At 52.9% G+C, this 27,503-nt stretch overlaps 1 protein-coding gene across 1 annotated transcript; it reads left to right on the forward strand.

The window, feature by feature from the left end:
- Window positions 1-989: 989 nt before the first annotated feature.
- SNRNP200 (small nuclear ribonucleoprotein U5 subunit 200) lies at window positions 990-27,137 on the forward strand. The gene is made up of 45 exons (XM_069580600.1): window positions 990-1,606; window positions 2,131-2,294; window positions 3,811-3,982; window positions 4,837-5,029; window positions 5,508-5,563; window positions 6,699-6,797; window positions 7,425-7,577; window positions 7,683-7,782; window positions 8,011-8,147; window positions 8,733-8,816; window positions 8,914-9,087; window positions 9,406-9,543; window positions 9,754-9,909; window positions 10,605-10,775; window positions 11,789-11,982; window positions 12,196-12,319; window positions 13,302-13,451; window positions 13,687-13,797; window positions 14,578-14,709; window positions 14,873-15,061; window positions 15,360-15,557; window positions 16,191-16,343; window positions 16,456-16,536; window positions 16,806-16,889; window positions 17,492-17,598; window positions 17,747-17,865; window positions 18,145-18,299; window positions 18,416-18,605; window positions 18,778-18,951; window positions 19,862-20,022; window positions 20,290-20,517; window positions 20,816-21,007; window positions 21,089-21,267; window positions 21,403-21,554; window positions 22,397-22,505; window positions 23,236-23,344; window positions 23,831-24,020; window positions 24,118-24,282; window positions 24,455-24,576; window positions 24,844-24,987; window positions 25,080-25,256; window positions 25,621-25,781; window positions 25,863-25,944; window positions 26,571-26,663; window positions 26,746-27,137. The coding sequence occupies exons 1-45, from the start codon at window positions 1,562-1,564 to the stop codon at window positions 26,887-26,889; spliced, it is 6,411 nt and encodes a 2,136-aa protein (XP_069436701.1). The 5' UTR covers window positions 990-1,561; the 3' UTR covers window positions 26,890-27,137.
- The last annotated feature ends 366 nt before the right edge of the window (window positions 27,138-27,503 follow it).

The raw sequence follows: 27,503 nt of genomic DNA on the forward strand, positions 1-27,503 counted from the left end.
AGATTGCCTTAGCACACAATCTAAGTATCTGTCAACAGTAAAGTTTCACCCATTTGCATGAAAAAATGTAGTTAATAAAGCAATTTTTAAAAAAAGCAAACAGGCTCTAAGTAACCATTCAGCTCTTCATCACCATTCCACGTAACTGTTATTGTTCAGTCTTTAATTGTTCTTACTCAGTCTTCTTCGTGTCTGACTCTTTGTGATCCCATGGACAGCAGCGTGCCAGGCTTCCCTATCCTTCATGTTAGGTAAAAGACGACCAGGACCCTGAAAAGAGTGTCTAACAGGCTTTTTAATGGCGAAGCGCTCCCGGGCGGGGTTCCGGGACCCGAAGGAGGCAGGTCGAGGAAGTCCGCGCCCGACCGTGATGCGGGTGGTTTTTGTACGCTAGTTGCGAGGGATGGTCAGGCTAGATGGATGGGGGTTTGGATAGGTCGCCAGGGCGAGGCGTCGCGGGCTGACAGGTCCTCCTACGTGGCTGGGGTGGGGCGGCTTTAGCCGGCGAAGTGTGCTGTCATTGGTCCCCGGGATCTGGGAGGATCCTTCCGTTAGGGACCTTCTCGCTGGCAGGAGGGAGCGGAGGGGCGGCCCATCGTGGCCCCCGGGGTCCGACCTTACACTTCACTATGTCCCTGAGTTTGCGCACACTCATGTCCATTGAGTGGGTGATGCCGTCGAACCATCTCATCCTGTGTAGCTAACCCTTCTCCTCCTGCCCTCAATCCTTCCCAGCATCAGGGTCTTTTTTACAGAGTAGAACTGGTTGACTAGTGGTAGGAGGGCAGAGGTGCCTCTTGCCCCTCTCCATGGCGGGGGATGGGGGTGCGGGGCGCTTCATTGTTGGAGAAGAAATTAAGTCACTGTCTTCGACGAGTTGGCCCCGGCGGGAGGGCAGCTACTTCCTTCCCTGATGTTCCTGGGGCCTTGGAAAGGGCCCTCCTGCAGAACGTGACAAGCATTTAGGGGCAAAGGGGAGTCGCCTGGGTGCCCAGAACGAAGGTCGCGGAAGCATGGGTTCTAGGTGGGGGTAGGTGAGGAACAGAGCTTTGTTATCAATTGTTTAATACAGAGGAAAAACCGAAAGGAAGATAACACACATACGCACGCACGCGCACACTCACACGCGCGGTTCAGTCTCTTGCAAGGTGCGAGTTCCCTCAGCCAGAAATCCGGCTCATTAGCCTGCATAGCTCATAGGACTGTTACCAGAGGAAGAAGGGGTTAAAAAAGCACTTGGGACAGGATAGGGTGCTAAGCAGGCGTACGTTTCGCTTGATGTGGGAAGTCTTTGGGAGCCGAAGGCCAGAGCCCAGGAGAGTACGGGCCGTGGTTCCGGAACCATCGTTCGAGGGTACCAGGATTCGCCGGTCCCAAACCGGAGCGCAAGCGCCCGGTCTATTTCCCGCCTGCACTTCCGGCGTCCGACCCGGAAGTGGAAGGGAAACCATCTTGCTCGCTCTCTTTCGGCCGAAGTGCGTCCCGCCTGCTTCGTTCCGGCACCGTTTGTTAGCGTGTGGTCCTGGGAGCGGAGTTCTGAGACTCTTGAGCAGCCGCGGCCATGGCGGATGTAACCGCCCGTAGCCTGCAGTACGAGTACAAAGCGGTGCGTATGGGCTCGGCAGAGGGCTCCGGGCGGGGGAGTCTGATAGGGAGCGGGAGGCTGAGGAAGGGGGTTTCAGTCTAAAGGTAAACGCGAGAACCGCGAAAGCAGAGGAGAAATCAGAACCTGGCGAAGGTGGGGGTACACGGCGATGTGAATGACCCCACTGGTGACTGGGGCTCAGCTCTTACCGGCATGGGCCAAGAGCTCTGCGAAGAGTGTTTGTCCCAGTCCCGGCGGCGCTCTTCCCGCCCCCTTCCATGTATCATCCCCAACGTGCCCGACACTTTTCCCACGTGGGAGTTATTACGAGCAGTATTAGAAGCAGTGATTGTTACATTGCTTTGTTTGCCCTTTGCTCATGCGCGATCATACGATGCGCTTCTCAAGGAAAACATCTTTTTATTTCGACTAGTGATTATCGACACTTAGTCGCTCAGATTCTTCCTTTGCTGTCAGCTGGCATCCCTGTGATACAGTTGAGTCCTGCTTACCTCAGAGCTTCAATAATATTGTGGTCTTTTCAGAACTCGAATCTTGTCCTCCAAGCTGATCGCTCTCTCATTGACCGGACCCGCCGGGATGAACCCACAGGAGAAGTGCTGTCTCTGGTGGGGAAGCTGGAGGGCACCCGGATGGGAGATAAGGCTCAACGAACCAAACCACAGATGCAAGAGGAAAGAAGAGCTAAGTGAGTATCAAAGGGAAAAAATGATTTTTCCTCAGATGCAGAATCCATTTTCCCTCGGTATTTGAGCAGTGCTTTTGCTGAATTGCTTGGTGCAGGATGAGCCATCAGTGGCATTAAGACAACTCAGTGAAGATAACAACATAAGAATGGAAAGATTCTTTGGCCTTAACAAGTGTACCTGAAGTGGAAAACAGCTTTTAGACCCTTTTCCAGCATGTGTTTCTCATCCATCAGCCGCTCAGTTGTGTCCGACTCTTTGCGACCCCATGAATCGCAGCACGCCAGGCCTCCCTGTCCATCATCATCTCCTGGAGTTCACTCAGACTCACGTCCATCGAGTCGGTGATGCCATCCCAGCCATCTCATCCTTGGTTGTTCCCTTCTCCTCCTGCCCCCAATCCCTCCCAGCATCAGAGTCTTTTCCGTTGAGTCAACTCTTCTCATGAGGTCCCAAAGTACTGGAGTTTCAGCTTTAGCATCATTCCTTCCAAGGAAATCCCAGGGTTGATCTCCTGCAGAATGGACTGGTTGGATCTCCTTGCAGTCCAAGGGACTCTCAAGAGTCTTCTCCAACACCACAGTTCAAAAGCATCAGTTCTTTGGCGCTCAGCCTTCACAGTCCAACTCTCAGATCCATACATGACCACAGGAAAAACCATAGCCTTGACTAGACGGACCTTGGTCGGCAAAGTAATGTCTCTGCTTTTGAATATACTATCTAGGTTGGTCATAACATCCATAGAGAGATCTTAATTTTCTTGATGGTATTTTCAAGACTCTTGGTAAACTCTTGTCAGAGTAAGTCTTTCCTTCTATTACTGACTTTCCGCTACTTCTTTGGCTTGCTGTTGTCTGCTTTTTCTTTTGTTGTTATAAACTACCATTTGAGCGTGAAAGGCCGGTGTTTTGTTTTGCTTTTTAGTTGGTTTTTTACCTTGGGGAAGGGGGATATTTTTCCAGACTTTAAAGAATCATTGAACTTTATCTCATGGTTATCCTTTGAGCCTGATCATCATCTGTCCCATGATGAAGTCTCAAAAATTCATAGGTCCAGTTTTGATTAAAGCAGTTACATTTGAGTTGAGTTACTTATCATTGGTCCTCCATTTTGCAGAGTATGACTTCTTTTCAGGAATCAATGGCAGTAGATTCCTTTGGAGCTTCAGTTCTCTGGCAGGGAAAGGAAGATGTGTCTGAGGGATGAAAACTAGTCAAATCCGATCATATAATGTTGTGATACAAAGTAGAAAGGGTTGTCTTTTTAAATGAACGGGGGGGATGTCTCAGCATGCAGTGCATCTAGTGAGAGGATGACGGGATTCCCTTGCTCTTACCGTGTTCCCGTAGAGATACTGCCGCAAGTGACTGAGGCCCGATGGGCATCATTTGCTGAGGCACACATTTGTGGTTTTAAATACTGCCTGTGAATCATGCAGCTGAGAAGGGGAGCGTGGGCTTGCCTTACCATTAACAGGGAAGGTTCTACCTGTTCAGTGTCATACTGTGTGTTTGTTAGGCGAAGAAAGCGTGATGAGGACCGGCACGACATCAACAAGATGAAGGGTTACACTCTGCTCTCAGAGGGCATCGACGAGATGGTGGGCATCATCTACAAGCCCAAGACCAAGGAGACCCGGGAGACCTATGAAGTGCTGCTGAGTTTCATCCAGGCTGCCCTTGGGGACCAGGTAAGGCAGCCAGAGGGTGGAGCCACGCGTTTTTGGAGAGGGAGGAAGTCATAGCTAGGAGGCCCCAGAGGAACCTTGTTTGTGGATTTTTCCTGTGTGGGCCATACCAATATGCGGAAGTGGCTGGTGTTCACTTTACGTGACGTAGCACTTTTTGTGTGTTCTCTCTTTCAGTCTTGTTAACTCTGACCTGGTGCTATTAATATTCATTTTTTATTTTGCTGGAGGGATGTGCGGCAAAGGATACTTAAGTAACTTTCCCAAGTCATGGAAGTAGTGTTTGGCAGAGCTAGGGTATGAGCCCAGGTAGTCTGTATTTGGAATCTACAGTCTTAAGATTGTCTGTGATTAGATTAAGGCTCTCTGTGAGTCTCCGAGAGACTCTGGTGAGGTGGTTGCTAGAGGAGGTGAGGAGAAAGAATTACCAAAAGCTCGGTGGGCCAGGGCGGGACTGCCAAGTGCCTCTGTCATCTAGAGGAATGTGGCAGATGGCTGTGCAAGCTCTGTCTTTTTTAAAAAAAAATTATTTTTTTGCTACGTTGTACGGCTTGTGGGATCTTAGTTCCCCAGCCAGGGGTTGAACCCTTTCTCTTTGCTGTGGAAGTGTGGAGTCCCAACCACTCGACCACCAGGAAGTCCCCCTTCTTTTTTTGATTGTAATCTTTTTTTGAAGCAGAGGGGTCTCCCTTCAATTGTGTGACCCTTGGTGGCATTTTTACATTAACTTTAGTGAAAATAATCAGAACCTGGTATGCAGGCTTTAAGAGACATATGGCTCTCCACATCCTGTTGTTGTGTGAAGCCCATCAGTCATGTTCTTGGTCTCGTCTAAGTTGTTTTTCTTTTGCCTCCAGCCACGTGATATTCTTTGTGGGGCAGCAGATGAAGTTCTCGCTGTTTTAAAGAATGAAAAGCTTCGGGACAAGGAAAGGAGAAAGGAGATTGATCTGCTGCTCGGTCAGACAGATGATACCAGATACCATGTGCTAGTAAATTTGGGCAAAAAGATCACAGACTATGGTGGAGACAAGGAGATCCAGAATATGGGTAAGGAGCTCTTGGTGTCCAGACTGTGTTACATGGCTGCTTGTTGACCCCTCAACATGATCTTCTAGCCTCAGTCATTAAAGCAGCTGAAAGATGCCTTAAAAGGGTCCCATATCCTATTTGGTGTTTTTGGAGGAGTTATGATTGGTGGAGATCAGAATCCCTAGATTCCAGCCACCATTTCTTACTCTGAAACCCTTTTATTGTATGGGATGTGGGAGAAAACTTGGATAGCGCCTGGATGGGGGTGGGCTGCACGTGGCTGAGGAGGCAGGGCTGTGTCTGAAGCTGGCAGGTTGGAGCAAGCCTCAAGGTGGCAGCGCAGAAGACCCTCTGTTGTTGACCATTTGTGAGTCTTTAGACCTTAGCTCTGTCCTGAGGGGAGGCACGTCAGGCAGTTAGGGGGGAAATTAGCTCCCGAGTGCCTCATTTCACTAACTGTTCCTTGTTGTCTTTTTCTAATCCCTCACTATTTCAGACGACAACATTGATGAGACATATGGTGTGAATGTACAGTTTGAGTCTGATGAGGAGGTAAGTGATCAACAAACTCAGACTAGTCTTTTTTAAATTGTTATGGTGAGGGGACCACTTCTAGTGTAAAGAAGCTACCTAACTTAAGCCAGATAAGTTTTATGGTGTTGTATGGATGTCAGACTTGGGCATCAATAGTATTTTGCTGAGAAATTGTTGTGGTTATCTTTTGATACTGTAAAGCAAATTTGAACTTATATTAATTGTATGATAATTGACGATAAACAAAGTCGATCAGCCAAAAAAAAATAAGTACAGTGTATATTTCATTGCGGAATATGCTGTCACGCGTTAGTGCCTTTTCACCGTATTGTGCTACTTTTCTTCTTTTTAGTACTACTGCCCGTTTCTAAAGTGCACGTTGTCCAAAAACGTGCCTGTGTTTTGTGCGTGGTTGTTTCAGTAACAGTTGCAGCAGCGACTGAGGTTTACCATCTAATTAGGATTTCTTGACTATAAATAAAAATAGGAACCAGTGGAATACTGGACAAAAATGTGCAGAGTTGCATTTGAGTTCTCAGGGGTGCGTTTGGCTCCTGATCATTAATGCTGACTTTGCAGTGTCATAAACTAGGACAGGTTGAAGGGATTGCACAGGAGAGTCAGGAAGGAGCATTGACCTGGGAGCCAAGAGGGCTGAGTTTTGATCTTGGATCTCAGGGAGGTCATTTTGCCTCAGTGTCTCCATCTGTCAGATGAGATGATTGAAACAGAAGACTGCCAAGCCCCCTCCTGCAGTAGCAGGATTTTATGATTTCAAGTAGCAACAAATTGAAAGAATGCGTTGCTGAGAGCATTTATTCGTAGAGTAAACGCTTATTATCAAGGACTTGCTTTGAACATGACCCTGTGCTCAGTACACAGCACAATGTGAGTAAAGACAGTGGTGAGCACGTGGAGTGTGGTCTCCACACTCCTGGTCACTGTGTGGTTTCCCGTGCGTGCTTCTGTGTTATCCTTCCATTAAGTGTGCCCTGAGGTGAGGCTGACCCTGCTTCTGGTAAGCTTGGTTTCACCGCAGACGCCTTTGCTGTAACCCTGGAGTGCACTTTTAAGTGAGACGCAAGGGAGAGGTTCTTTGGGGATGCCGGGATCAGCTTCAGATCATGCGCTGGGGTTGGGGCTCTTTCCACAGGAAGGTGATGAAGATGTGTATGGGGAGGTTCGTGAAGAGGCATCTGATGACGACATGGAAGGGGATGAGGCCGTGGTGCGCTGCACCCTCTCAGCTAATGTGAGTGTAGATGACTCTTGCCTGTTGCCGCCGTGCGGGTGAATTCTGGGTGTAGCACTTTTTCCCGTACCTTGGTCCTCTTAGGTAGTGTTTATTGAGCTACCCTTTTATAGGGTGAGCTGTAATAAATGTGTAGTGTTTTGATTTTCGGAAGATTTCAGTCACTCCCCCCCGCCGTGTAAGTGGTTTATTTATTTTAATTGAAAGATAATCGCTTTACAACGTTGTATTCGTTTCTGCTATACAGTAGCGTGAATCAGCTACACGTGCACATATGTCCCCTCCCTGAGCCTTGCTCCCACCCTGCATCCCCTCCCACCCCCTCTAGGCCCTCACAGAGCGAACTCCCTGTGCTCGGCAGCAGCGTCCCACTAGCTGTCTGTTTTACCCACGTATTGTATGTGTGTCGATGCAGCCTGCTTCTGAGAGGCATGTGTTGATGAAATCTTGGGTTGGTGTGCTTCTGAATTCAATGTAGCAGAGCTCCCCCCCATCCCGTGCTTCTCATCAGAAAGCCCTCAGAAGAGGGTAGGCTGTGAGTAGGCTGCAGAGCTTTATTGCAGGACGGAGAGAAAGCGCTTGGGGCAGAGGGCAACAGGGTGAGCCCAGTGCCTGGTTCCTTCGCAGCTTGTGGCCTCAGGGGAACTGATGAGTTCCAAGAAGAAGGATCTGCACCCTCGGGACATTGATGCCTTTTGGCTTCAGCGGCAGCTCAGTCGCTTCTACGATGATGCTATTGTGTCCCAGAAGAAAGCAGATGAGGTGTTGGAGATTTTGAAGGTATGGCCAGGATTCCATTTTTGTGTCCCGTGTAGCTTAGGAGATGGGGCAGTGTAGGAAGCGGGTGGCTGTGGCCTTAATCGTGGTATTACCTTCTCTCTGCAGACGGCCAGCGACGACCGGGAGTGTGAGAACCAGCTGGTTCTGCTCCTCGGTTTCAACACTTTCGATTTTATCAAGGTGTTGCGGCAGCACAGGATGATGAGTGAGTAGATCGTGGACCCTTCTGCCTGTGTGTGTGTGTGTGTGTGTGTGTGTGTGTGTGTGTGTGAGAGAGAGAGAGAGAGAGAGAGAGAGAGAGAGAGAGAGAGAGAGAGAGAGAGAGATGGAGGTTGTGTTGCTCTCACAGCCCACTTGGTTATTTTCCTTTCTACCCCGAGGTTGAAGGTTGTTTTTATATCTCATCTCCCTTTTTCCCTCTTGTTGTTGGCAGTTTTGTACTGTACCTTGCTGGCCAGTGCCCAGAGTGAAGCTGAAAAGGAGAGGATCATGGGAAAGATGGAGGCTGACCCAGAGCTGTCCAAGTTCCTCTACCAGCTGCACGAAACGGAGAAGGAGGATCTGATCCGGGTAAGGGCTGGGTTGTTTGTCTCTCCAGTTGCTGAGCTAGAGTGTTCGCTTTGGAAAAGAGACACCAGTTAGAAGATTATAGCATAAAGCCAAATTCCTATTAAAGGAGGAAGTTGAAGAAGTGACGTATTTCTCCAGATGCTCTGAGTGTGGTCATCTGTGCAGAATGGAACCAGTGACTTCACGCTGGTGTGGTTGAGAGACCACTGACCAGTTGCTGTCATCACCAGCACCTGGATCTTCCTCTTTTTGTTCACATGATAAGTCGTGTCTGCGACAGCACAGTAACACAACACGTGTTTGCTGAACACAGAACCCACACTCTGCCCCTCATGGGTAGCCCTTGGTGCTGGATGTTGAATGTTTACTTTTGAGACCTCTAGACTATGTATAGTCCCTTGAAAGTGGTTCGATATCATCATTCTGGTGGTCCCCATGGCAGATGTCTGAACATAAAGGGCCATCTGTCTGTTTTAGGACTTGCTAGTCAGTACCTGTGAGTCAAGTTCAGCTAAGGGACTGAAAAGGACAAGAAGCTGGGGTGGTGATGAACTGTTGCTATTGTTTCTGTCTTCCCCACCCCAGGAGGAACGGTCCCGCAGAGAGCGAGTACGTCAGTCCCGGATGGACACTGACCTGGAAACCATGGATCTGGACCAGGGCGGAGAGGTAGGGACCAGGGTCATGTCCAAGGCCGTGGAGGGTGGAGACTCGTTTGCGCAGCTTGCTCACTTCCTGTGTGTTCTTGTTCTTCACATACTCCCAGGCACTGGCTCCACGGCAGGTTCTGGACTTGGAGGACCTTGTATTTACCCAGGGGAGCCACTTTATGGCCAACAAACGCTGCCAGCTTCCTGACGGGTCCTTCCGGCGCCAGCGCAAGGGCTATGAAGAGGTGCACGTGCCTGCCCTGAAGCCCAAGCCCTTCGGCTCTGAAGAAGTGAGGGAATTGCTGTTCTTAGTTTTTTGCTCACTTGGCCTCCCTTCTAGTTTGTATTTCAACCCATTCCGCGTAGCCTTGTCTTGTAGGTTTTACTTGTCTTGTAGGTTTTACTTGTCTTGTAGGTTTATTTCAGAGGTGGAAGCTGCTGCCGGGTTTCCCATTTTGATTTTGAGCCCAGGGGACAGTATTGGTCTCTCTGGTCTGACCTTCAGAGGAGAGTTACACACAGAGCTTTCCAGGAAGTATAATCTTGCAAAGGCACGGTCTGCTCAGGAATGTTGCTAATATGATGCACACAACCTTTCTTTTTTCTAGCAACTTCTTCCAGTGGAGAAGCTGCCCAAGTATGCCCAGGCTGGCTTTGAGGGCTTCAAAACGCTGAATCGGATCCAGAGTAAGCTCTACCGTGCCGCCCTGGAGACGGATGAAAATCTGCTGCTCTGCGCTCCTACAGTAAGCACTGCCCTGCCTGCCTTTTTCTTGTGGAGAGCGATATATGTTTTAGGTTCTTCTCCATCCTTACGCCTTAATTTTGTATCCTTTGGCGGAAGAGGTGTTAAATGGTAAGATAAAATTCCCCGGACACTCTGTTTTGGTGATAAGCCCTTGGAAGTTGGGGCAGTGAGTATACTAGGTACCAGGCCTTCTGGTCCCTATCTCTAGGGTGCCGGGAAGACCAACGTGGCCCTGATGTGTATGCTCCGAGAGATAGGGAAGCACATTAACATGGACGGCACCATCAACGTGGACGACTTCAAGATCATCTACATCGCCCCCATGCGGTCTCTGGTGCAGGAGATGGTGGGCAGTTTTGGAAAGGTAAGAGGGTAGAACTTCCCTCCAGGTGTTGGGTGCAGCTCTCAAAGTCCTGGGGACAGCTCTGGTGCTTCTCTGCTTCTCGCCTTACATTCTTGTTGCATTTCTAGAACACCTCACGTGGTATTTTTCTTCCTTCAAAGGTGGAGCTTGACCCATATAGAGTGTTGATGAAGTAAGAAAGTCTTGGGTCTATTTTGGGCTTTAACAAGGGTTTACTATTTTTTTACTCTTCCTCTTAGCCATTTTCTGCAGCTGGATTCATTTGCATTATTGGAATATTTATGAAACGCTCACATGAGTGCTTGGTAACAGACCTGATGTTACTCCAGGTCTGTTTTCTGTAAGCTTCCATTTCCCCCTCTTGTGTGTAGAGCTCCCAGATAATCTTTATTTAATGTTAGTAATTTTTATCTTTTGGCCATGCTGTGTGATATGTGGGATCTTAGTTCCCCGACCAGGATCAAACCTAGCCCCCCTGCAGTGGAACCACAGAGTCAAAACCACTGGACCACTAGGGAAGTCCAGATTTGTTTTAGAAATGAGCGTTCATATCACTGATCTCATACACTTGATATTTCTCTGAAGGGCCGATGTCTGCCTCTAACACCCAGCACTCAGACTCCATAGAGACTGTGGAGTCCGGCCCCCACCCCGCCCCCCAGCATTCTTGCCTGACGTGCCTTTCCTTCACCCAGCGCCTGGCCACATATGGCATCACCGTTGCGGAGCTGACTGGCGACCACCAGCTGTGTAAGGAGGAGATCAGCGCCACCCAGATCATCGTCTGCACCCCCGAGAAGTGGGACATCATTACCCGCAAGGGCGGGGAACGCACCTACACCCAGCTTGTGCGGCTCGTCATCCTGGTGAGCAGGGTGCCCTGGTGCGGCTGTGGAGACCGCCCAGCAAGGAGGGCTTGCCGGGCTCTCACGCTGGGTTCCTCAGGGCCTGTCCCCAGTCACTGGCCTTTGTAACGGCAGCTGCTGTCAGCGTTGCTCTTTCTGCGAAGTGAGGGTCTGCACGAAGTGGAAACACTTCCCAGCAGGGGCATGATGTCTGCCGTATCGTTTGTGGCTTTTTATATCTGAAATATTTTGAAATAAATGTAAACAGACAATTTAGAAAGCTGCTTGCATATTCCCAGAACTAAAAGGGCTTTATAAGTAATCCCTTCTCAGAGGGAATGAGTAGAAGTCAGAATACGGTGTTCTGAATACTCAGAAGCCCCCAGGGAGGAGCGACAGTCTGAGAGTAGTTTCTTTAGGTTTTTCCGGGAAGCAGAAAGGAGACCTTACATGTTGACTCTCTGGCCTTCAAGAAAAAGTTGGCCGACCCCTGCTTAGAGCCTGCTACTCAAAGTCTTGTTAGAAATTCAAAGTCCCTTGCCGTGCTCCCACCTACTGAAATACAGTCTGCATTTCAGTAAGGTCTCCATATGCTTTGAATGCCTGCTGAGATTTGGGATGCACCGCCTTTATTCTTTATTTGATACATCATATTGTTTGCTCTTGGTAAAGATAACTGCCTAGAGGTGAAACTTAATTTGATACAAATTTGGTCTCATCAGAAGCTTCATTTTTAGTAAAGAAATCTATCTTTGAGGTGAGCTAGGAATTCATTTACCCAAGTGTCAGATTTCTCTGACCGTAACGCATTGTTCACTGAACTGGAGCAAAGCGGCTCATGCTCAGAGCACGTTTGCTGGGATGTTTCACGGTGAATGCTGTCTCATCCTTTGAGGTCCCCTGGCTTGGGATCCCTTTTCTTGTCCTCTTCATTTGCAATGGTAGTTATGTACTTGGAAAACGGGACTACTCTCAGGAAAGGGGCCCTCATTTCTCTGGTCCCAAAGGTAATTTGCCGCCCTCCCATCCCTCAGGATGAGATCCATCTTCTCCACGATGACAGAGGTCCTGTCCTAGAAGCGCTGGTGGCCAGGGCCATCCGGAACATCGAGATGACCCAGGAGGATGTCCGCCTCATTGGCCTCAGCGCCACCCTCCCCAACTATGAAGACGTGGCCACCTTTCTGCGTGTAGATCCTGCCAAGGGCCTCTTCTACTTTGACAACAGGTGAAAGAGGAGACGGGAAGAAGTTAAGCAGGGTGGCCTTCCTGATGTCTTGCTTCTCTGCCAAGGAGCTCTGTTAGATTCGAGCTTTAGAATGGCCCTGGTTTTGATGTGGTACAAATCCTAAAAGAGGCCTGTCACTCCCTGGCAGTGAAAAGGACTTTTTATTCAGTGCTTTGTGCCAAAGTCTTATTGATTTGACTGTTCAACTTCTAGCTTCCGCCCAGTGCCTCTAGAACAGACATATGTGGGCATCACGGAGAAGAAAGCCATCAAGCGTTTCCAAATCATGAATGAAATTGTCTATGAGAAAATCATGGAACATGCTGGAAAAAATCAGGTCTGTCATGGTTTCTTGTCACTCCTGACCTCTTTGAATTTTTGACTTACTGATAATTGGGCAGCACTGATAGAGACAAAGAAAAAAACAAAGCAAATCACCAGTAGCAGAAATGCAATGGGATATTACTACAGAATCCCTTACCTTTGAATTTGAAAGGCTGTTAAAGGAATACTGTGAATAGCCTTACACTTAAATTTGACAACCTTAAAGAAGTGAGCTAGTCTCAGAAACTACCAATTAGCAAAACAGCCTTGAAGAAGTAGATAAAACATGAATAGTCCTATAACCATTAAGCTGAATCTGTAATTATAAAACGCCCAGAAAAGGAATCCCCATGCACAGATAAGCAGTCTATCTAGATCATCAGGGGTTCTTCCATGAAAGATTTGAGTGGCTTACACTAAAAATATTCTAAAAATCAAAATAAAAATGGAAACTTAGTGAAAGGGCATTTTGCTGGATAGTGTGATGTAATTTTTTAGTTGAACACTGTGTATTTTGTCTCATAAGAAAGAAGCATAAGGATTTAGAGGAAGAGACAAATCTTTCCTTGGCAAGAAAGACTTGGACGGCTTTTATTTCCTGCAAATGGTGCTAGTTTTCTACTAAGTCCACTTACATAGACCAGTGCCCGTTATGTTTCTTAACTGTTTAGAATCTCATCAGATACCTGAACACAAATTTTTAATCGAGACTCCTGAATTCTCATCTATAGTATATTTAAACTTGTTATTAAAGACAAAGTGTTAGGAGTTAGTTGGGTTTCCTAGCAACAGGGTCCTCGTCATGAGCCAGATTTGTTTGCTTAGGGTCTTGAGGGCTCCGTTAGGCTTCCATGCGCTCCTGCCATCTCCCCACTTCAAGACCTCAGTCTCTGGCCTGCTAGTGGTGCAGCCTCTGCTCCCTGCTGCTGACTCCCCGGGCCGGGGGTGGGGGGTGGCTGTTGGAGCGGTGCCCCTTGACTGTGGCCCCTCTGCAGGTGCTGGTGTTTGTGCACTCCCGGAAGGAGACCGGGAAGACGGCCAGGGCCATCCGGGACATGTGCCTGGAGAAGGACACGCTGGGTCTCTTTCTGAGAGAGGGCTCGGCCTCCACAGAGGTTCTCCGGACAGAAGCTGAGCAGTGCAAGGTGAGGGGGTTAGGCCCGGGTCCCTCATTCCTCCCCGGTCGCTGGCTCAGTCCGCATCGGCCGGGCCGTCCTCCAGGGCTGCCTGGCGGTACTGCTTCACGGGGCAGAGTGTGACTGCCTGTGTCTCTGTGGACTGTGCGAGGAGCAGCGTCTTGGCTGAGGAGATTTGCTTCCTCTCCAGGAGAGTCCCCTCTGGCAGGCTCACTTCCTCACCTGTTCTTTCTCTTCTGCCCAGAACCTGGAGCTGAAGGACCTGCTGCCCTATGGCTTTGCTATCCATCACGCGGGCATGACCAGAGTTGACCGGACACTTGTCGAGGACCTCTTCGCGGATAAACACATCCAGGTGAGGGTGGGCAGAGCTCAGGCGAGGAGACTGGAAACGCTGGGCACTGGGCCGCGTGCTCATGCCTGGCGCTTTGTTGTTTCTGGCCCGGGTGGCCCAGGTCAGAGGGCTGTGGTAGGTACAGTCAGTGGAACTTCACACCGCCTCTCCCAGCTCTTCCCATCATACGTGAGGGAAGCTGAGGAAGTTTAGGAAAGCGTCTGAGAAGCACAGCAAAGCCAGGATGTGGGTGACTCCAGATACTGTCACACAAGGCCCATAAAGTCAGGACCTTGTTCATTCCTTCTCTCAGGAGAGTCTGTAGTTTTAATTGTCTAGTAACCTTGATTTGGGCTTCCCTGGTGGCTCAGATGGTAAAGAATCCACCCACAATGTGGGAGACCTGGGTTCAGTCCCTGAGTTGGGAAGATCCCCTGGTGGAGGGCATGGCAACCCACTTCAGTATTCTTGCCTGGAGAAACTCATGGACAGAGGAGCCTGGCGGGCTGCAGTCCATCGGGTCACAAAGAATTGGATACGACTGAGTGACTAAGCACAACCTTGATTCAGATAGGTCTGCATTACTGCCTCTTTAAGTGTCTCTAGAGCCTTGAAATGTTGATTCTGGAAGAGATGAGGAACCCAAAGACTCCTTTCCTCTTCACTCTGATGTTTCATTGACAAGTACGGGACCAACCTCAGTCCTACTAGACGCCCTGAGTCAGGTGCCTAGAGAAGTTGAGGATAGGTACCCTTGGTGGCAAGGTCTGATTTTCTTATTGCCTTGCCTTGGGTCTGTAGGTTTTAGTTTCCACAGCAACCCTGGCTTGGGGTGTGAATCTCCCTGCCCACACCGTCATCATCAAAGGCACCCAGGTGTACAGTCCGGAGAAGGGCCGCTGGACTGAACTAGGCGCGCTGGACATCCTGCAAGTATGGAGCTTCTGAGTTTATTCTTACGGGAAAAGCATGCTGTGTATAAGATGCCAGCATACCCCAAAGGTGGCAGGTGGAGGGTGAGGTTTGTGGTGTAGGAGCCTGGAGTCAGGAGCTGGAAGCTCTGAGCCATGGCCCTCTGGTTGCTGTCTCCACCCAGATGCTGGGACGAGCAGGCCGGCCGCAGTACGACACCAAGGGCGAAGGCATCCTCATCACCTCCCATGGGGAACTGCAGTACTACCTGTCGCTGCTCAACCAGCAGCTTCCCATTGAGAGCCAGATGGTGTCCAAGCTGCCCGACATGCTCAACGCCGAGGTCGTGCTGGGGAATGTGCAGAACGCAAAGGTGGGCAGCCTCTGGCCTTTTCCAGAGGGGCCGGGGCGTCGGCACCCGGGCCCTCCAGCCCTGGGCGCCACATCCTCCGTGTAAGCGTGCTTTCAGGCTTCTCGGGTCTGCGACAGGTTCCCCTTGTTGCCAAAATCTCAGTAAGGACTGTGTTCTTAAAGAACGAAACATCATGAACATTCATGAGGCAGCATAAGACGTAGTTTCATAGTTGGGAATTAATTCTGAAGTCCTCCACGGGAGCTTTTCATGTGGACATCAGTTCTGCATGCAGAGACCCGCGTTCTGTCTCTGATAGGATGCAGTAAACTGGCTGGGCTACGCCTACCTGTACATCCGAATGCTCCGGTCCCCGACCCTCTATGGCATCTCTCACGACGACCTCAAGGGAGACCCACTGCTAGACCAGCGCCGACTGGATCTGGTTCACACTGCTGCCTTGATGCTGGATAAGAACAACCTGGTCAAGTACGACAAGAAGACGGGCAACTTCCAGGTGAGTGGGCCCCGGGAGGGAGGCACAGATCCCCACGAAAGTTGCAGCCCCTGGAGACAGCCTTTCAGACGGCTTCCTTTTTTGATTGGAGGCCTGCCTGTCTACTTACCCTTTGCTTGGAAGGGCGGAAAAACAGGCAGTATTGGACTGTGCTCTTTGAACTTAGGAGCTTCTAAAGTGGTGTACCACCTGCTGGTGCCTCCTTTCTACATCTTGAGCTGTGGTAGGTGATTCTGCTCTCTTTTCTCGGTGGGCATCAGGTCACTGTAGGTCAGCTTATTGGGCCATCTTTCTTCAAAAATAAATACATTTATTTGGCTGTGCCAGGTCTTGGCTGCAGCACGCAGGATCTGTGCTCTTCATTGCAGCATGTAGCGTCTTTTCAGTTGTGGCTCGGGGGATCTTTTAGCTGGGGTTTGCAGGATCTAGTTCCCTGACCAGGGACTGAACCCAGTCCCCCTGCATTGGGAGCTCAGCGTCTTAGCCGCTGGACCACCAGGGAAATCCCTGTGCCCTCTTTCTTCTCGCACACGAGCCAGGCACTTGTATTGCTCTGAGTTCATTCTCTTGTCCACAGTGAGAGGTTACTGTTCGTTAACGATCGGCCTTGAATTGAGTCTTCCTCCTTCTTAGGTGACAGAACTGGGCCGTATAGCCAGCCACTACTACATCACCAATGATACGGTGCAGACTTACAACCAGCTTCTAAAGCCGACCCTGAGCGAGATTGAGCTCTTCAGAGTCTTCTCGTTGTCTTCAGAGTTCAAGAACATCACTGTGAGAGAGGTGAGTCCACCCAGCATGTGGAAGCGGGAAGCTGGTGCTCACCACCAGGTTGCCAGATGGTTCTCTCCTTGATCTCTGGGCTTTTCCTTGACCTGCGTCCTGCTTGTGGCAGGAGGAGAAACTGGAGCTGCAGAAGTTGCTGGAGAGGGTGCCCATCCCCGTTAAGGAGAGCATTGAGGAGCCCAGTGCAAAGGTGAGCCCAGCTCCTCTCTGCTCGGGACAGAGTCAGGTGATTCTCCTCATCTTCTAAAAGATGAGCCTGGAACTTGGGCTTGTGCTTCGTAACTTGCTCCCTTCTCCCAGTCTCTGCGTCTTTCTCACATCTTCTTTTTGCATGGAATATCAGTTACTCAGTGTCTGTAGATGAAGAGCTTTAGATCTTACCTGGCACGGAGGCCCGGAGCAGCAACGTTACTCACCTTGGATGGTTCAGTGATTGCCCTCCTTCTTGCTTTTTTCCAGATCAACGTGCTTCTCCAGGCTTTCATCTCGCAGCTGAAGCTGGAGGGCTTTGCACTGATGGCCGACATGGTCTACGTTACTCAGGTGAGGGTGGGGTTGTACTGCCCTGATACTGCCCTGATAGGTTACGATCCCCTGTGTGCTGTGTGTGTCTGGTAGAAAGGAGGCCGATACTAGCGAGGGAGAAGAATGCTGAGTTGTGCCTCAGCTGGCTTGTTGGCTGCTGTGTGCATGGTGTGGATACTCTGTTTTGCTCATCTTGAGCTCTTGGGAAGGTGAGGCCATCAGAGAGATCTGAGAGGCTCCACATGTCTGCTTCTCTGCAGAGACGCACTTCCCACTATAACTGCTGGGCTCCTAAATAAACCTAGAAATGGCCAAAGGCTTTGTTAGCTACTCTGTCTTTTCCTCAGGGCAAGTCACTAGCATCTTTACACTTGCTAGAATCCTAAATGCTAAATGGGCCAAAAACTGTAAAGTCACTCAGTGAACAGTATGTTAGATACTGGGTTGTGAGCTCGAGCCCCATTTCTGTCGTGTCCCCGAGCATCTCTGGGGGCCTTGGTTTTTGAGTTGATGTGTCTGATTACATCAGAGCTCGAGGTGATTACACTGTGTGTAGAGCGGCTTCATTAGGTCTGGGGACAGTGGATACTTAACAGAGGAGATGCTTCCTCTTTCCCCAGTCGGCTGGCCGCTTGATGCGGGCCATCTTTGAAATTGTCCTGAACCGAGGCTGGGCGCAGCTTACAGATAAGACCCTGAACCTCTGCAAGATGATCGACAAACGCATGTAAGTCCCAGCGGGCTGGAAGCTGGTCCTGGGCTGGGGTCCTCAGGCTGAGGGCCTGCTGGGAGAGCCTTAGAGCACACCCTGATGTGTGATGTGGGCACCAGGGTAGAAGTTGAGACCAAGAAGGTCCCGTTTCCTTCCTGGACAGGTGGCAGTCCATGTGCCCTCTGCGCCAGTTCCGGAAACTCCCTGAGGAGGTTGTGAAGAAGATTGAGAAGAAGAACTTTCCCTTTGAGCGTCTGTACGACCTGAATCACAATGAGATAGGTGTGTGGGGAGCCGTCTTTCCCTCCTCATCTGCACAGCTCGGATGTCTTCCTGCGCCCGCTTCCCTGTTCCTGGCCCCAAGCCCTGCGCTTGCGTGTCTTGTGCCATTAGTGCTGGGCTCCTTGCCCTTGGTCTCGGAGTTTTGAATCCGCTGAGCCCCACTGAGTGGAGGGAAGAGCCCGTGCCTGGAGTGGAACCCCCCCATTTCCCTCAGGGCTGGGTTTGCCAGACCGGCCATGCGGCTGGGCTGCAGCTGTGTGCGCCCTCGTGTCCTCGCAGGCGAGCTCATCCGCATGCCCAAGATGGGGAAGACCATCCACAAGTACGTCCACCTCTTCCCCAAGCTGGAGCTGTCGGTGCACCTGCAGCCGATCACGCGCTCCACCCTGAAGGTGGAGCTGACCGTCACGCCCGACTTCCAGTGGGACGAGAAGGTCTGGCCGGGAGCGCCAGGGGGCCGGCCTCGGGGCCTGGCGGGCGGGGCGGGAGGCTGCGTCCCCCTTGCCCACCCCTCGGCTCATGTTCCCGTCCCTCGTGCTTGGGTGCGCAGGTCCACGGTTCGTCGGAGGCCTTCTGGATTCTTGTGGAAGACGTGGACAGCGAGGTGATCCTGCACCACGAGTACTTCCTGCTCAAGGCCAAGTACGCCCAGGACGAGCACCTCATCACGTTCTTTGTGCCCGTCTTTGAGCCGCTGCCCCCTCAGTACTTCATCCGTGTGGTGTCTGACCGCTGGCTTTGTGAGTACGCCTGCTCCACGGGACCCGTGGGGTCCCCAGGGCCAGGTTCCCCCTGGGGTTCTTAGAAGAGATCTAGCCCCTTGTGCTGGGCTGGCCTTAGCTGGGGAGAGTGACACACGAGCTGCCTTGGGGTTTCCAGCGCACTCAGCCCTTCGCGTTTCTCTCCTGGCAGCTTGTGAGACCCAGCTGCCCGTCTCTTTCCGGCACCTGATCCTGCCAGAGAAGTACCCGCCCCCAACTGAGCTGCTAGACCTTCAGCCCTTGCCTGTGTCTGCCCTGAGAAACAGTGCCTTTGAGAGCCTCTACCAGGATAAATTTCCTTTCTTCAACCCCATCCAGACTCAGGGTAGGTGTTTGCATTTCCAGGTGGGCAGTTCCTTTGGGGACACTTAAAGGTCCCCTGGAGACAGGTAGGTTCTGCAGGAAGAGAGGGAGGGGGCGCCCAGGGGCTTGGCAGGTGTGGGAGCTCAGCGTCAACCGTGGAGCAGCCAGGGCGTTTTCTGTCCTCAGCTGGCCTTGGTGACTTAGATTTGGTTCACGTCATCGTACGTCTCCCTGCAGAGGGTTGGTCGAGCAGGTCTTAAGGCTTGGGAGGTTCCAGTATTGAGCCAGAGTGGGAAGGCTTTGAGGCCACCTCCGCTTCACTGCTTGAAATGACAGCTGTGTTCCCAGAGCATGCCCCGTGTTCAGGTTCTCTGGGCTGGGTGCAGCCCGAGTGGTTCCCTCCTCCCACCGATGCTACGCATGGTTCTCTTTTGGAGACACTGCTGTCTTGGTCCTGTTCTGTGGGTGAGGAATGGAGAACGAGAGAGGCGCCCCAATGGAGACCCTAGTAAATAGTGGGATTGGGCTTTATCCAGTGTGAGGGCTGGGGTTAGATGTTTAGCTTCTCTGTATTAGCTGCTTCCCAGGAGGCGTGGGCAGGGCTCGGAGGGCCAGAGGTGGGGAGCCGGGCCCCTCCGATTTGGCACCCTGGTCGCTGAGAAGACTGGTGGAGAAGCGAGGAGGGAGCCCTGGCCTCCTTCGCTCCTGCGTCCTCCGGCAGACCTCCAGGAGACCTGAGCTCCTTACCGGGGTCTCGTTCCTCCTCGTGTTGGGAGAGGCAGGTGAGAGGGAGAGAAGGCGCAGGCCTGCCTGCAGCGGGGGTGCCATTCCCTCGCCCCTGCTGGCTGCCTCTGGACCTGTGGGCAGAGTTTTCCCACATGGCCTCCGTCGAGCCTCCCTCGGGGTCTCACTGCCTTTCTGTCGGTTCTCAGTGTTCAACACAGTGTATAACAGCGATGACAACGTGTTTGTGGGGGCCCCCACGGGCAGCGGGAAGACCATCTGTGCGGAGTTTGCCATCCTGCGGATGCTGCTTCAGAACTCGGAGGGCCGCTGTGTCTACATCACCCCCATGGAGGCCCTGGCCGAACAGGTGCGTCCTGTGTGCGTTTTCCCAGAAGCCGTCCTCATCTCGAGTCCAGACTGAGGTCTTTCAGAGCCCTAAAATTTGCAGCGCTGCCTGGGGCCAGGCTTTACCTGCTGGGGGCCGTCTTCCTCGGTTTGCACTCTAAAGGAAAGCTCTCCGGTCACTTGGTGTAGTCGGTTGAGATCTAAAGGGCGACAGGTCTCTGTGTTCGGCCTCTCGGGTTTTTCTCCAGATGAACGAGCTGATGCTGAAGCCCTGATGTCTTTCTGCCAGGTGTACATGGACTGGTACGAGAAGTTCCAGGACAGGCTCAGCAAGAAGGTGGTGCTGCTGACGGGGGAGACCAGCACGGACCTGAAGCTCCTGGGCAAAGGCAACATCATCATCAGCACGCCCGAGAAGTGGGACATCCTCTCCCGGCGGTGGAAGCAGCGCAAGAACGTGCAGAACATCAGCCTCTTCGTGGTGGACGAGGTCCACCTCATCGGGGGCGAGAACGGGGTACGGCCGGCCTCGCCGTGGCCCGGCCCTTGGGCCTCCTGTGTGCGCCACAGATGGGGGCTGCTGCTGCTTGTCCCCTTGTCTCAAAAGGAGGACCTGAGATTTTTTAGTAGGTGCTTTTGAGACCAGCATAGCTTAGTGGAGATTGGCTGGGGAGAGGTGCCCCCAGAGATGGGAGAGCCCTCATCAGAAGGGGGAGTTAGGAGATCCTCTCGAGGATGCTGGGCTGCCCACGGAGGCGCTCAGGGCTGAGGCCGGAGCACCCAGGCCTGCAGTGATCAGTCGCCCCTCTCCGCAGCCTGTCCTGGAGGTCATCTGTTCCCGGATGCGCTACATCTCCTCCCAGATCGAGCGGCCCATCCGCATCGTGGCTCTCAGCTCCTCGCTCTCCAACGCGAAGGATGTGGCCCACTGGCTGGGCTGCAGCGCCACCTCCACCTTCAACTTCCACCCGAACGTGCGCCCCGTGCCCTTGGAGCTGCACATCCAGGTGGGGCCCACGCTTCCGGCTCCCGCGCGGCCCCACCGCCCAGCTTCCCCGGGCTCCTAACCTCTCCCTCCCCGGCCTCAGGGCTTCAACATCAGCCACACGCAGACTCGCCTGCTGTCCATGGCCAAGCCCGTGTACCACGCCATCACCAAGCACTCACCCAAGAAGCCCGTCATCGTCTTCGTGCCCTCCCGCAAGCAGACGCGCCTCACCGCCATCGACATCCTCACCACATGCGCAGCCGACATCCAGCGCCAGAGGTGGGCGGCCCACTGCCAGGTGCCGTGTGTGCGGTGGGGCAGCCCCCGCCTGGCTGGGTCCTGAGCGAGCACCCCTGGGAGGGGCTCTGGGGGAGTGGCCCTGCTCCGGGCTGAGTCAGCGCTCCTGCCACCCAGATTCCTGCACTGCACTGAGAAGGACCTGATCCCATACCTGGAGAAGCTCAGTGACAGCACGCTCAAGGAGACGCTGCTGAACGGGGTGGGCTACCTGCACGAGGGGCTGAGCCCCCTGGAGCGGCGCCTGGTGGAGCAGCTCTTCAGCTCAGGTAGAGAGCAGGCCTTGAGGAGCAGAGTGAGACCAGCTCCAGGGGTCAGCAGGGTGTGGAGCACGCTTCCCGTGTGGGTGATGTTTCTCGGCAGCAGGCACACCCGTCATTCTCATAATGCTTCTCATCTTTTATTTGAACTTAATGTCCTTGAGATGAAGGTGGAACCACCTACTTGGTAGAGGAGAAAGCAGGCGGGCACATGAAGTCGTGCTCCTTTAGAACCTGGGCTTTTACACCTGGGCCTTTGGCCTCTAGACCTAATTTTCCATGGATGCAGACTCAGCAGGGTGGTTGGGCTTTAGAGGTGGAGCCCATTCTGTGTCTCCCTGGGGTGGCTGTGTGCTGGTGAGTCTCGTTGACGTTAGGCATTTCGTGCAGAGTAGTAGTTTGACGGTGCTTAGGGAGCCGCAGTGGCAGTGCTCCTACCAGAATCACTTGCTGTCACTCTGAGGCCTGAATCTGCCTCGTGTGGGGCACCCTCAGAGCTCGATCTGCTGCCATGGACTGGCCAGCCTGTGGCTGAGTTGGTGGAAGCATGTTCCAGTCGGCACAGCCTGCCTGTCAGGCAGGAGTGTGAGCCTGACTTTCTCTGGGCTCGGGGGTCTGTTCCAGGGTGACCTCGTCTCCTGCAGGGTAGCCCCCCAGCAGAGCAGCAGTGACAGGCAGACCCTCCTGTAGTACCGCGTTAGCCTCTTAGTCCTGAAACCTTATCCCTGCCCAGCGTTGCACTGAGTTCTGAAGTGTAGAGCAGGGTGCGCCACTGCTTGCCCCAGAGGCAGCGGGTCCTGCCCCACTCGGGGGGCCCTGTGCTCAGTCTGCTCCTCCCCTCTGCCGCTCAGGGGCCATCCAGGTGGTGGTCGCTTCTCGGAGTCTCTGCTGGGGCATGAACGTGGCCGCCCACCTGGTGATCATCATGGACACCCAGTACTACAACGGCAAGATCCACGCGTGAGTCCAGTGTGCTGTGCGTTCACGGGCCCCTCTCTCCTAAGATGAGTGTAACCTCTGCAGATCCGGAAGGTCACTATTGTGAAGAAAAGGTGTTAGGGAAATAAATAGCTAGCTGAGATTCCACCCCAGCCAGGGTTTTATTTGTGCAGACTTATTTCTGATGCTTGAAGCTGCTTCTAGGTTTGGATTTGAGTGGGGTGGGCTTGATCACTCATGAACTATATGGCTGTGAGCTCTGGGAGCCTGCCTGACATACGAAATGCTTTAATGTGGAGTCATCTGGCTATTGCCGTTAGATGGGTTGGCTTCCCAGGTGGCGCAGTGGAGAACCCACCTGCCAATGCAGGAGACACAGGTTCCATCCTGGGTCGGGAAGATCCCCTGGAAGAGGACATGTTGGCCCTCTCCAGTGTTCTTGCCTGGAAAATGTCATGGACAGAGGGGCCTGGCGGGCTGTAGTCCATGGGGTTGCAAGGAGATGGACATGAGGGAACAGACACACACACACATTAGATGGATTAACACCTTTGGTTCACAGACCCTGAGCAACAAAGTCCTGACTCTTAACACTTGAAAACTAAACTGATGTATAGATAACCTGTGACACTAGGGCCTGAGCACACTCACAGAGGTTTGCTGGGATTCTCCATGTCTCCCTGTATCTGCATTTTATTCTTCGACTTTCAGGGAGGCAGTGTCCTGAGTCCTCTTCTCTCTCTGTCTCCAGGTACGTAGATTACCCCATCTACGACGTTCTGCAGATGGTGGGCCACGCCAACCGCCCTCTGCAGGATGACGAGGGCCGCTGCGTCATCATGTGCCAGGGCTCCAAGAAGGTCAGCCCCGGCCTCTGGCGCGGGCTTCCGAGCCTGGGCCTCGGAACAGATTCTTTAATCTCTCTCTCCATAGGCGTCTTTACTTACTTCCTCGTGTTCTCTCTGTCTTCTTTTCTTTCCACATTGCTTTTGTAACAAGCCTTTCCCTGTGTAGAATTTTGTAGCCTTTGATTTTTGTTACTGCTGTTGACTCTGTGTATTGAGATCTTAACCCTCTGGCTGGGTCTGTCTTCCTCATGCCTTGCTCAGCCCTTGGGGCTCAGTGTACCTTCCTCCATGGTAGAAATAACCAGTGATGCCAGGGGGAACCGGCATACATACCCAGCTCTCCAGGTCCAGACCCAGCTCACCTTGTCTGTGCAGCTGGTTTCTTCCATTTCGTACGAGCCGTGCCTGTTGCACGGCGGCCATATTTGCCCTTGGCCTTTCTCTGACTGTACTGTCATTGACTGTGTACTGTAACGTCATTGACATTCTTTCCCGTAGGATTTCTTCAAGAAGTTCTTGTATGAGCCTTTGCCGGTGGAGTCTCACCTGGACCACTGTATGCATGACCACTTCAATGCCGAGATCGTCACCAAGACCATTGAGAACAAGCAGGATGCTGTGGACTACCTCACCTGGACCTTCCTGTACCGCCGCATGACGCAGAACCCCAATTACTACAACCTGCAGGGTCGGTGGCGGCACTGCACGCATCATCCTCTGGTGGTTGGCACAGCCCTCATTCACCGTCTCCTCGGGACACCCCTGCTTACCTGTCACCTTCACAGGCATCTCCCATCGTCACCTGTCTGACCACTTGTCGGAGCTCGTGGAGCAGACCCTGAGTGACCTGGAGCAGTCCAAGTGCATCAGCGTCGAGGACGAGATGGATGTGGCGCCCCTGAACCTGGGCATGATCGCCGCCTACTATTACATCAATTACACCACCATCGGTGAGGGCCGGCAGGGCCTGCAGCCACGGGGACGACATGACGAGGCTTTCAGGGCCTCGTGTGCTTGTCAGAGGGACGCATTGCAGGGTGGAGCCGGGCTAGCCCAGCAGTTAACTCTGTTCCTCCTCTGCCTGCTTTGACTCCTCCAAATGTCCTTTCTTTCCTCTCTCAGAGCTCTTCAGTATGTCCCTGAACGCCAAGACCAAGGTGCGAGGGCTCATCGAGATCATCTCCAACGCGGCCGAGTATGAGAACATCCCCATCCGGCACCACGAGGACAACCTCCTGCGGCAGGTGAGCGCGTCTTGGCTTCTGGAGTGCGTCTTCCGAGCCGCGTGAAACTCGGCCCCCATACCCAGAGCACAGGATCCCGCTCTTGGGTCAGGAAAACTCCCACTCCCCTGCCCCGAGCTCCCTCACACACTCCACACACATCTCAACCCCCACCACCCACAGCCGTCGTCTCCTCCTTAGCGTGGAATGGTTGTGGGCCTGGGGCAGGTGGTGCTTTGGCCCTGAGTGCGGGTCTCTTCACCAACCGCTCTTTCTTCTGCTTTCCAGCTGGCCCAGAAGGTCCCCCACAAACTGAATAACCCTAAGTTCAACGACCCGCACGTCAAGACCAACCTGCTTCTGCAGGCTCACCTGTCCCGCATGCAGCTGAGTGCTGAGCTGCAGTCGGATACAGAGGAGATCCTCAGCAAGGTATGGAGGCAGGGCGCCGCGGGCATGGAGGCCTGGGCGGCCCGTGTGGCAGCAGTGCCCACGCCTGCTCTTGCTCTCTGGGCCCTCTGCAGGCCATCCGGCTCATCCAGGCCTGTGTGGACGTCCTCTCCAGCAACGGGTGGCTCAGCCCGGCCCTGGCGGCCATGGAGCTGGCCCAGATGGCCACCCAAGCCATGTGGTCCAAGGACTCCTACCTGAAACAGCTGCCGCACTTCACCTCCGAGCACATCAAACGTTGCACAGACAAGGTGAGCTGGGCCTGCATCGCAGTGTTGGGTGGCCAAGTCTGGAGGCCAGGCATCCTGCACTGGGGTTGGTTGTGGGAGGGGAGGTGTCTCGTTTTGGCTTCTCTGAAGGTGTTACCCAAGAAGGCGCCAGGGAGCCTGACTGTTGTGAGCTGTGTTCTTTGGATGATCTGATAGCATGGGAATAAAAATGGCCACTCTGTGGAGCCAGTGGACTCGCTCCATTGGCTGGAGTCTGGCCTGGAGTCACTGGGGAGGGAAGTTTAGAGTACTCACGGAGTCACCTGGCCGAGGATGAGTCACCAGAGCCGGTTTCCTCTGCGGTCTTCTGCCTTCTCCTTCCCTGACCTCTCTGATGCCCACCCAGGGGGTGGAGAGTGTTTTCGACATCATGGAAATGGAGGACGAAGAGCGCAACGCCTTGCTCCAGCTGTCGGACAGCCAGATCGCGGACGTGGCCCGCTTCTGTAACCGCTACCCCAACATCGAGCTGTCCTACGAGGTGGTGGACAAGGACTCCATTCGCAGGTGAGCCGCGCGGGCCAGGTGCGCCGCCCCAGGTGCGCCCCGGCGGGCACAGCTGTGATGGGCCCGGGTGTCTCCCCACAGTGGCGGGCCGGTCGTCGTGCTGGTGCAGCTGGAGCGGGAGGAGGAAGTCACGGGCCCTGTGATCGCGCCTCTCTTCCCGCAGGTACGTGCTGGGACTGGCCTCCTGCGGTCCCCTCGAGGCCCTGCCACTGGCTAGGGTCTGTGCTGCGTGGGCACCTAGGCGTCCGCGTGGGGAGGTCTAGAGCAGTGACGATGCCACAAGGCTGGGGGTTGATTTGGGGGCTGTGAGTGCTTTTTGTGGAAGTCTAGTTTTCTTGCTTTGAGGCAATTCAGGTGACTGGCTCCTGAGGGAAGTCCTGGCACAAGGCCTACTTTGGATCCACCCTGCTGGCAGGCTCACCTCACGTTGACATGTTCTTGTCCTCTGACATGGCTGCCTTTTACCTAAAAGGGTCTCTGAGGAACTCACAGCTGCCGGCCTCAAAGACTAGATGTCTGATAGTGGAGTCTTGGACCTAGTGTTGGGCACTAAGCGGGAGGAGGCACTCTGGGACAAGGAAGTGAGCCAGAACCAACACATGAGTTCACTTGTCTGCTTAAAACTTGAGTCCACATGAGAAGCCTTAGTTTAAAACCCTGTATCCAGTTGTCTTTTGGTACGAAAATTCTGGAAGCTTGCTTTTTGGTTTCCTGTCTTTGTAACTTTTTGCCTGGTGTCACAGCCATCAGGTTTTACACACTGACTTTGTTGGGTTTTGGTCACTACAGAAACGTGAAGAGGGTTGGTGGGTGGTGATCGGAGACGCCAAGTCCAACAGTCTCATCTCCATCAAGAGGCTGACCCTGCAGCAGAAGGCCAAGGTGAGTGTGTCCGCTGGCCCCAGCGGGTTGCGAGAGGGGGCAGGTATCTGAGCGGGCCCTGAGTTGTGCTTGCTCTCTCCAGGTGAAACTCGACTTCGTGGCCCCGGCCACTGGCGCCCACAACTACACCCTGTATTTCATGAGTGACGCTTACATGGGGTGTGACCAGGAGTACAAATTCAGCGTGGATGTGAAAGAAGCAGAGACAGACAGTGACTCAGATTGAATCCAGAGGCATTCCCTCTTGCACAGAGAGGAGCGCTGAGCCCGAGTTAGGGGCGTGTGCAGCGTATGGGACCTCAGTGGAGGAGATCTGGGCCCACCCCGCCCTCCTGCTTTCCCCTGGCTCCCTTGCCATCCACACCCTGGCTCTAGTGTCTGTAGGTGTCGAGCACAAACCCTGTACAGCATTTTGAGGCATGTTCTTTGTAGTTCCTTTTGAGTCACATGTTCTAATAAAATGACTTGGAGAAACCATGTGTCTTTGCAGTGATTCCAAATTAAAAGTTTCCTTTCCCCAATCGAAGGATTGGTTTTTCAGCCTGTGAGCTTGCTTAAGAGTGAACGCCAGTTCGAGGCGGAGGCTGCTCTTCAGTTGGGCTGCACCCGTTCAGCCAGCAGAGGGCAGTGTTGGTGCCCTGTGCTGTCAGGACTGCCTGTGGGCCCTTCTGTGCCGGCATCGCTGCAGAGCTAACCCTGAACTTTGGTGGAAACCAGCAGGTTAGCGCTTTCTCAAGATCGGCAGTGTCCCCTCCCATAAGGAGGCAGTGCCAGCTGGGTGCTTAAAGCAGTTGCAAGATTTAGATCTATAAATTTTCTTCTAGATTCTTGCCTTCAGTT

This window comes from Ovis canadensis, chromosome 3 (genome assembly GCF_042477335.2).
Source record: "Ovis canadensis isolate MfBH-ARS-UI-01 breed Bighorn chromosome 3, ARS-UI_OviCan_v2, whole genome shotgun sequence".
NCBI lineage: Eukaryota > Metazoa > Chordata > Mammalia > Artiodactyla > Bovidae > Ovis > Ovis canadensis.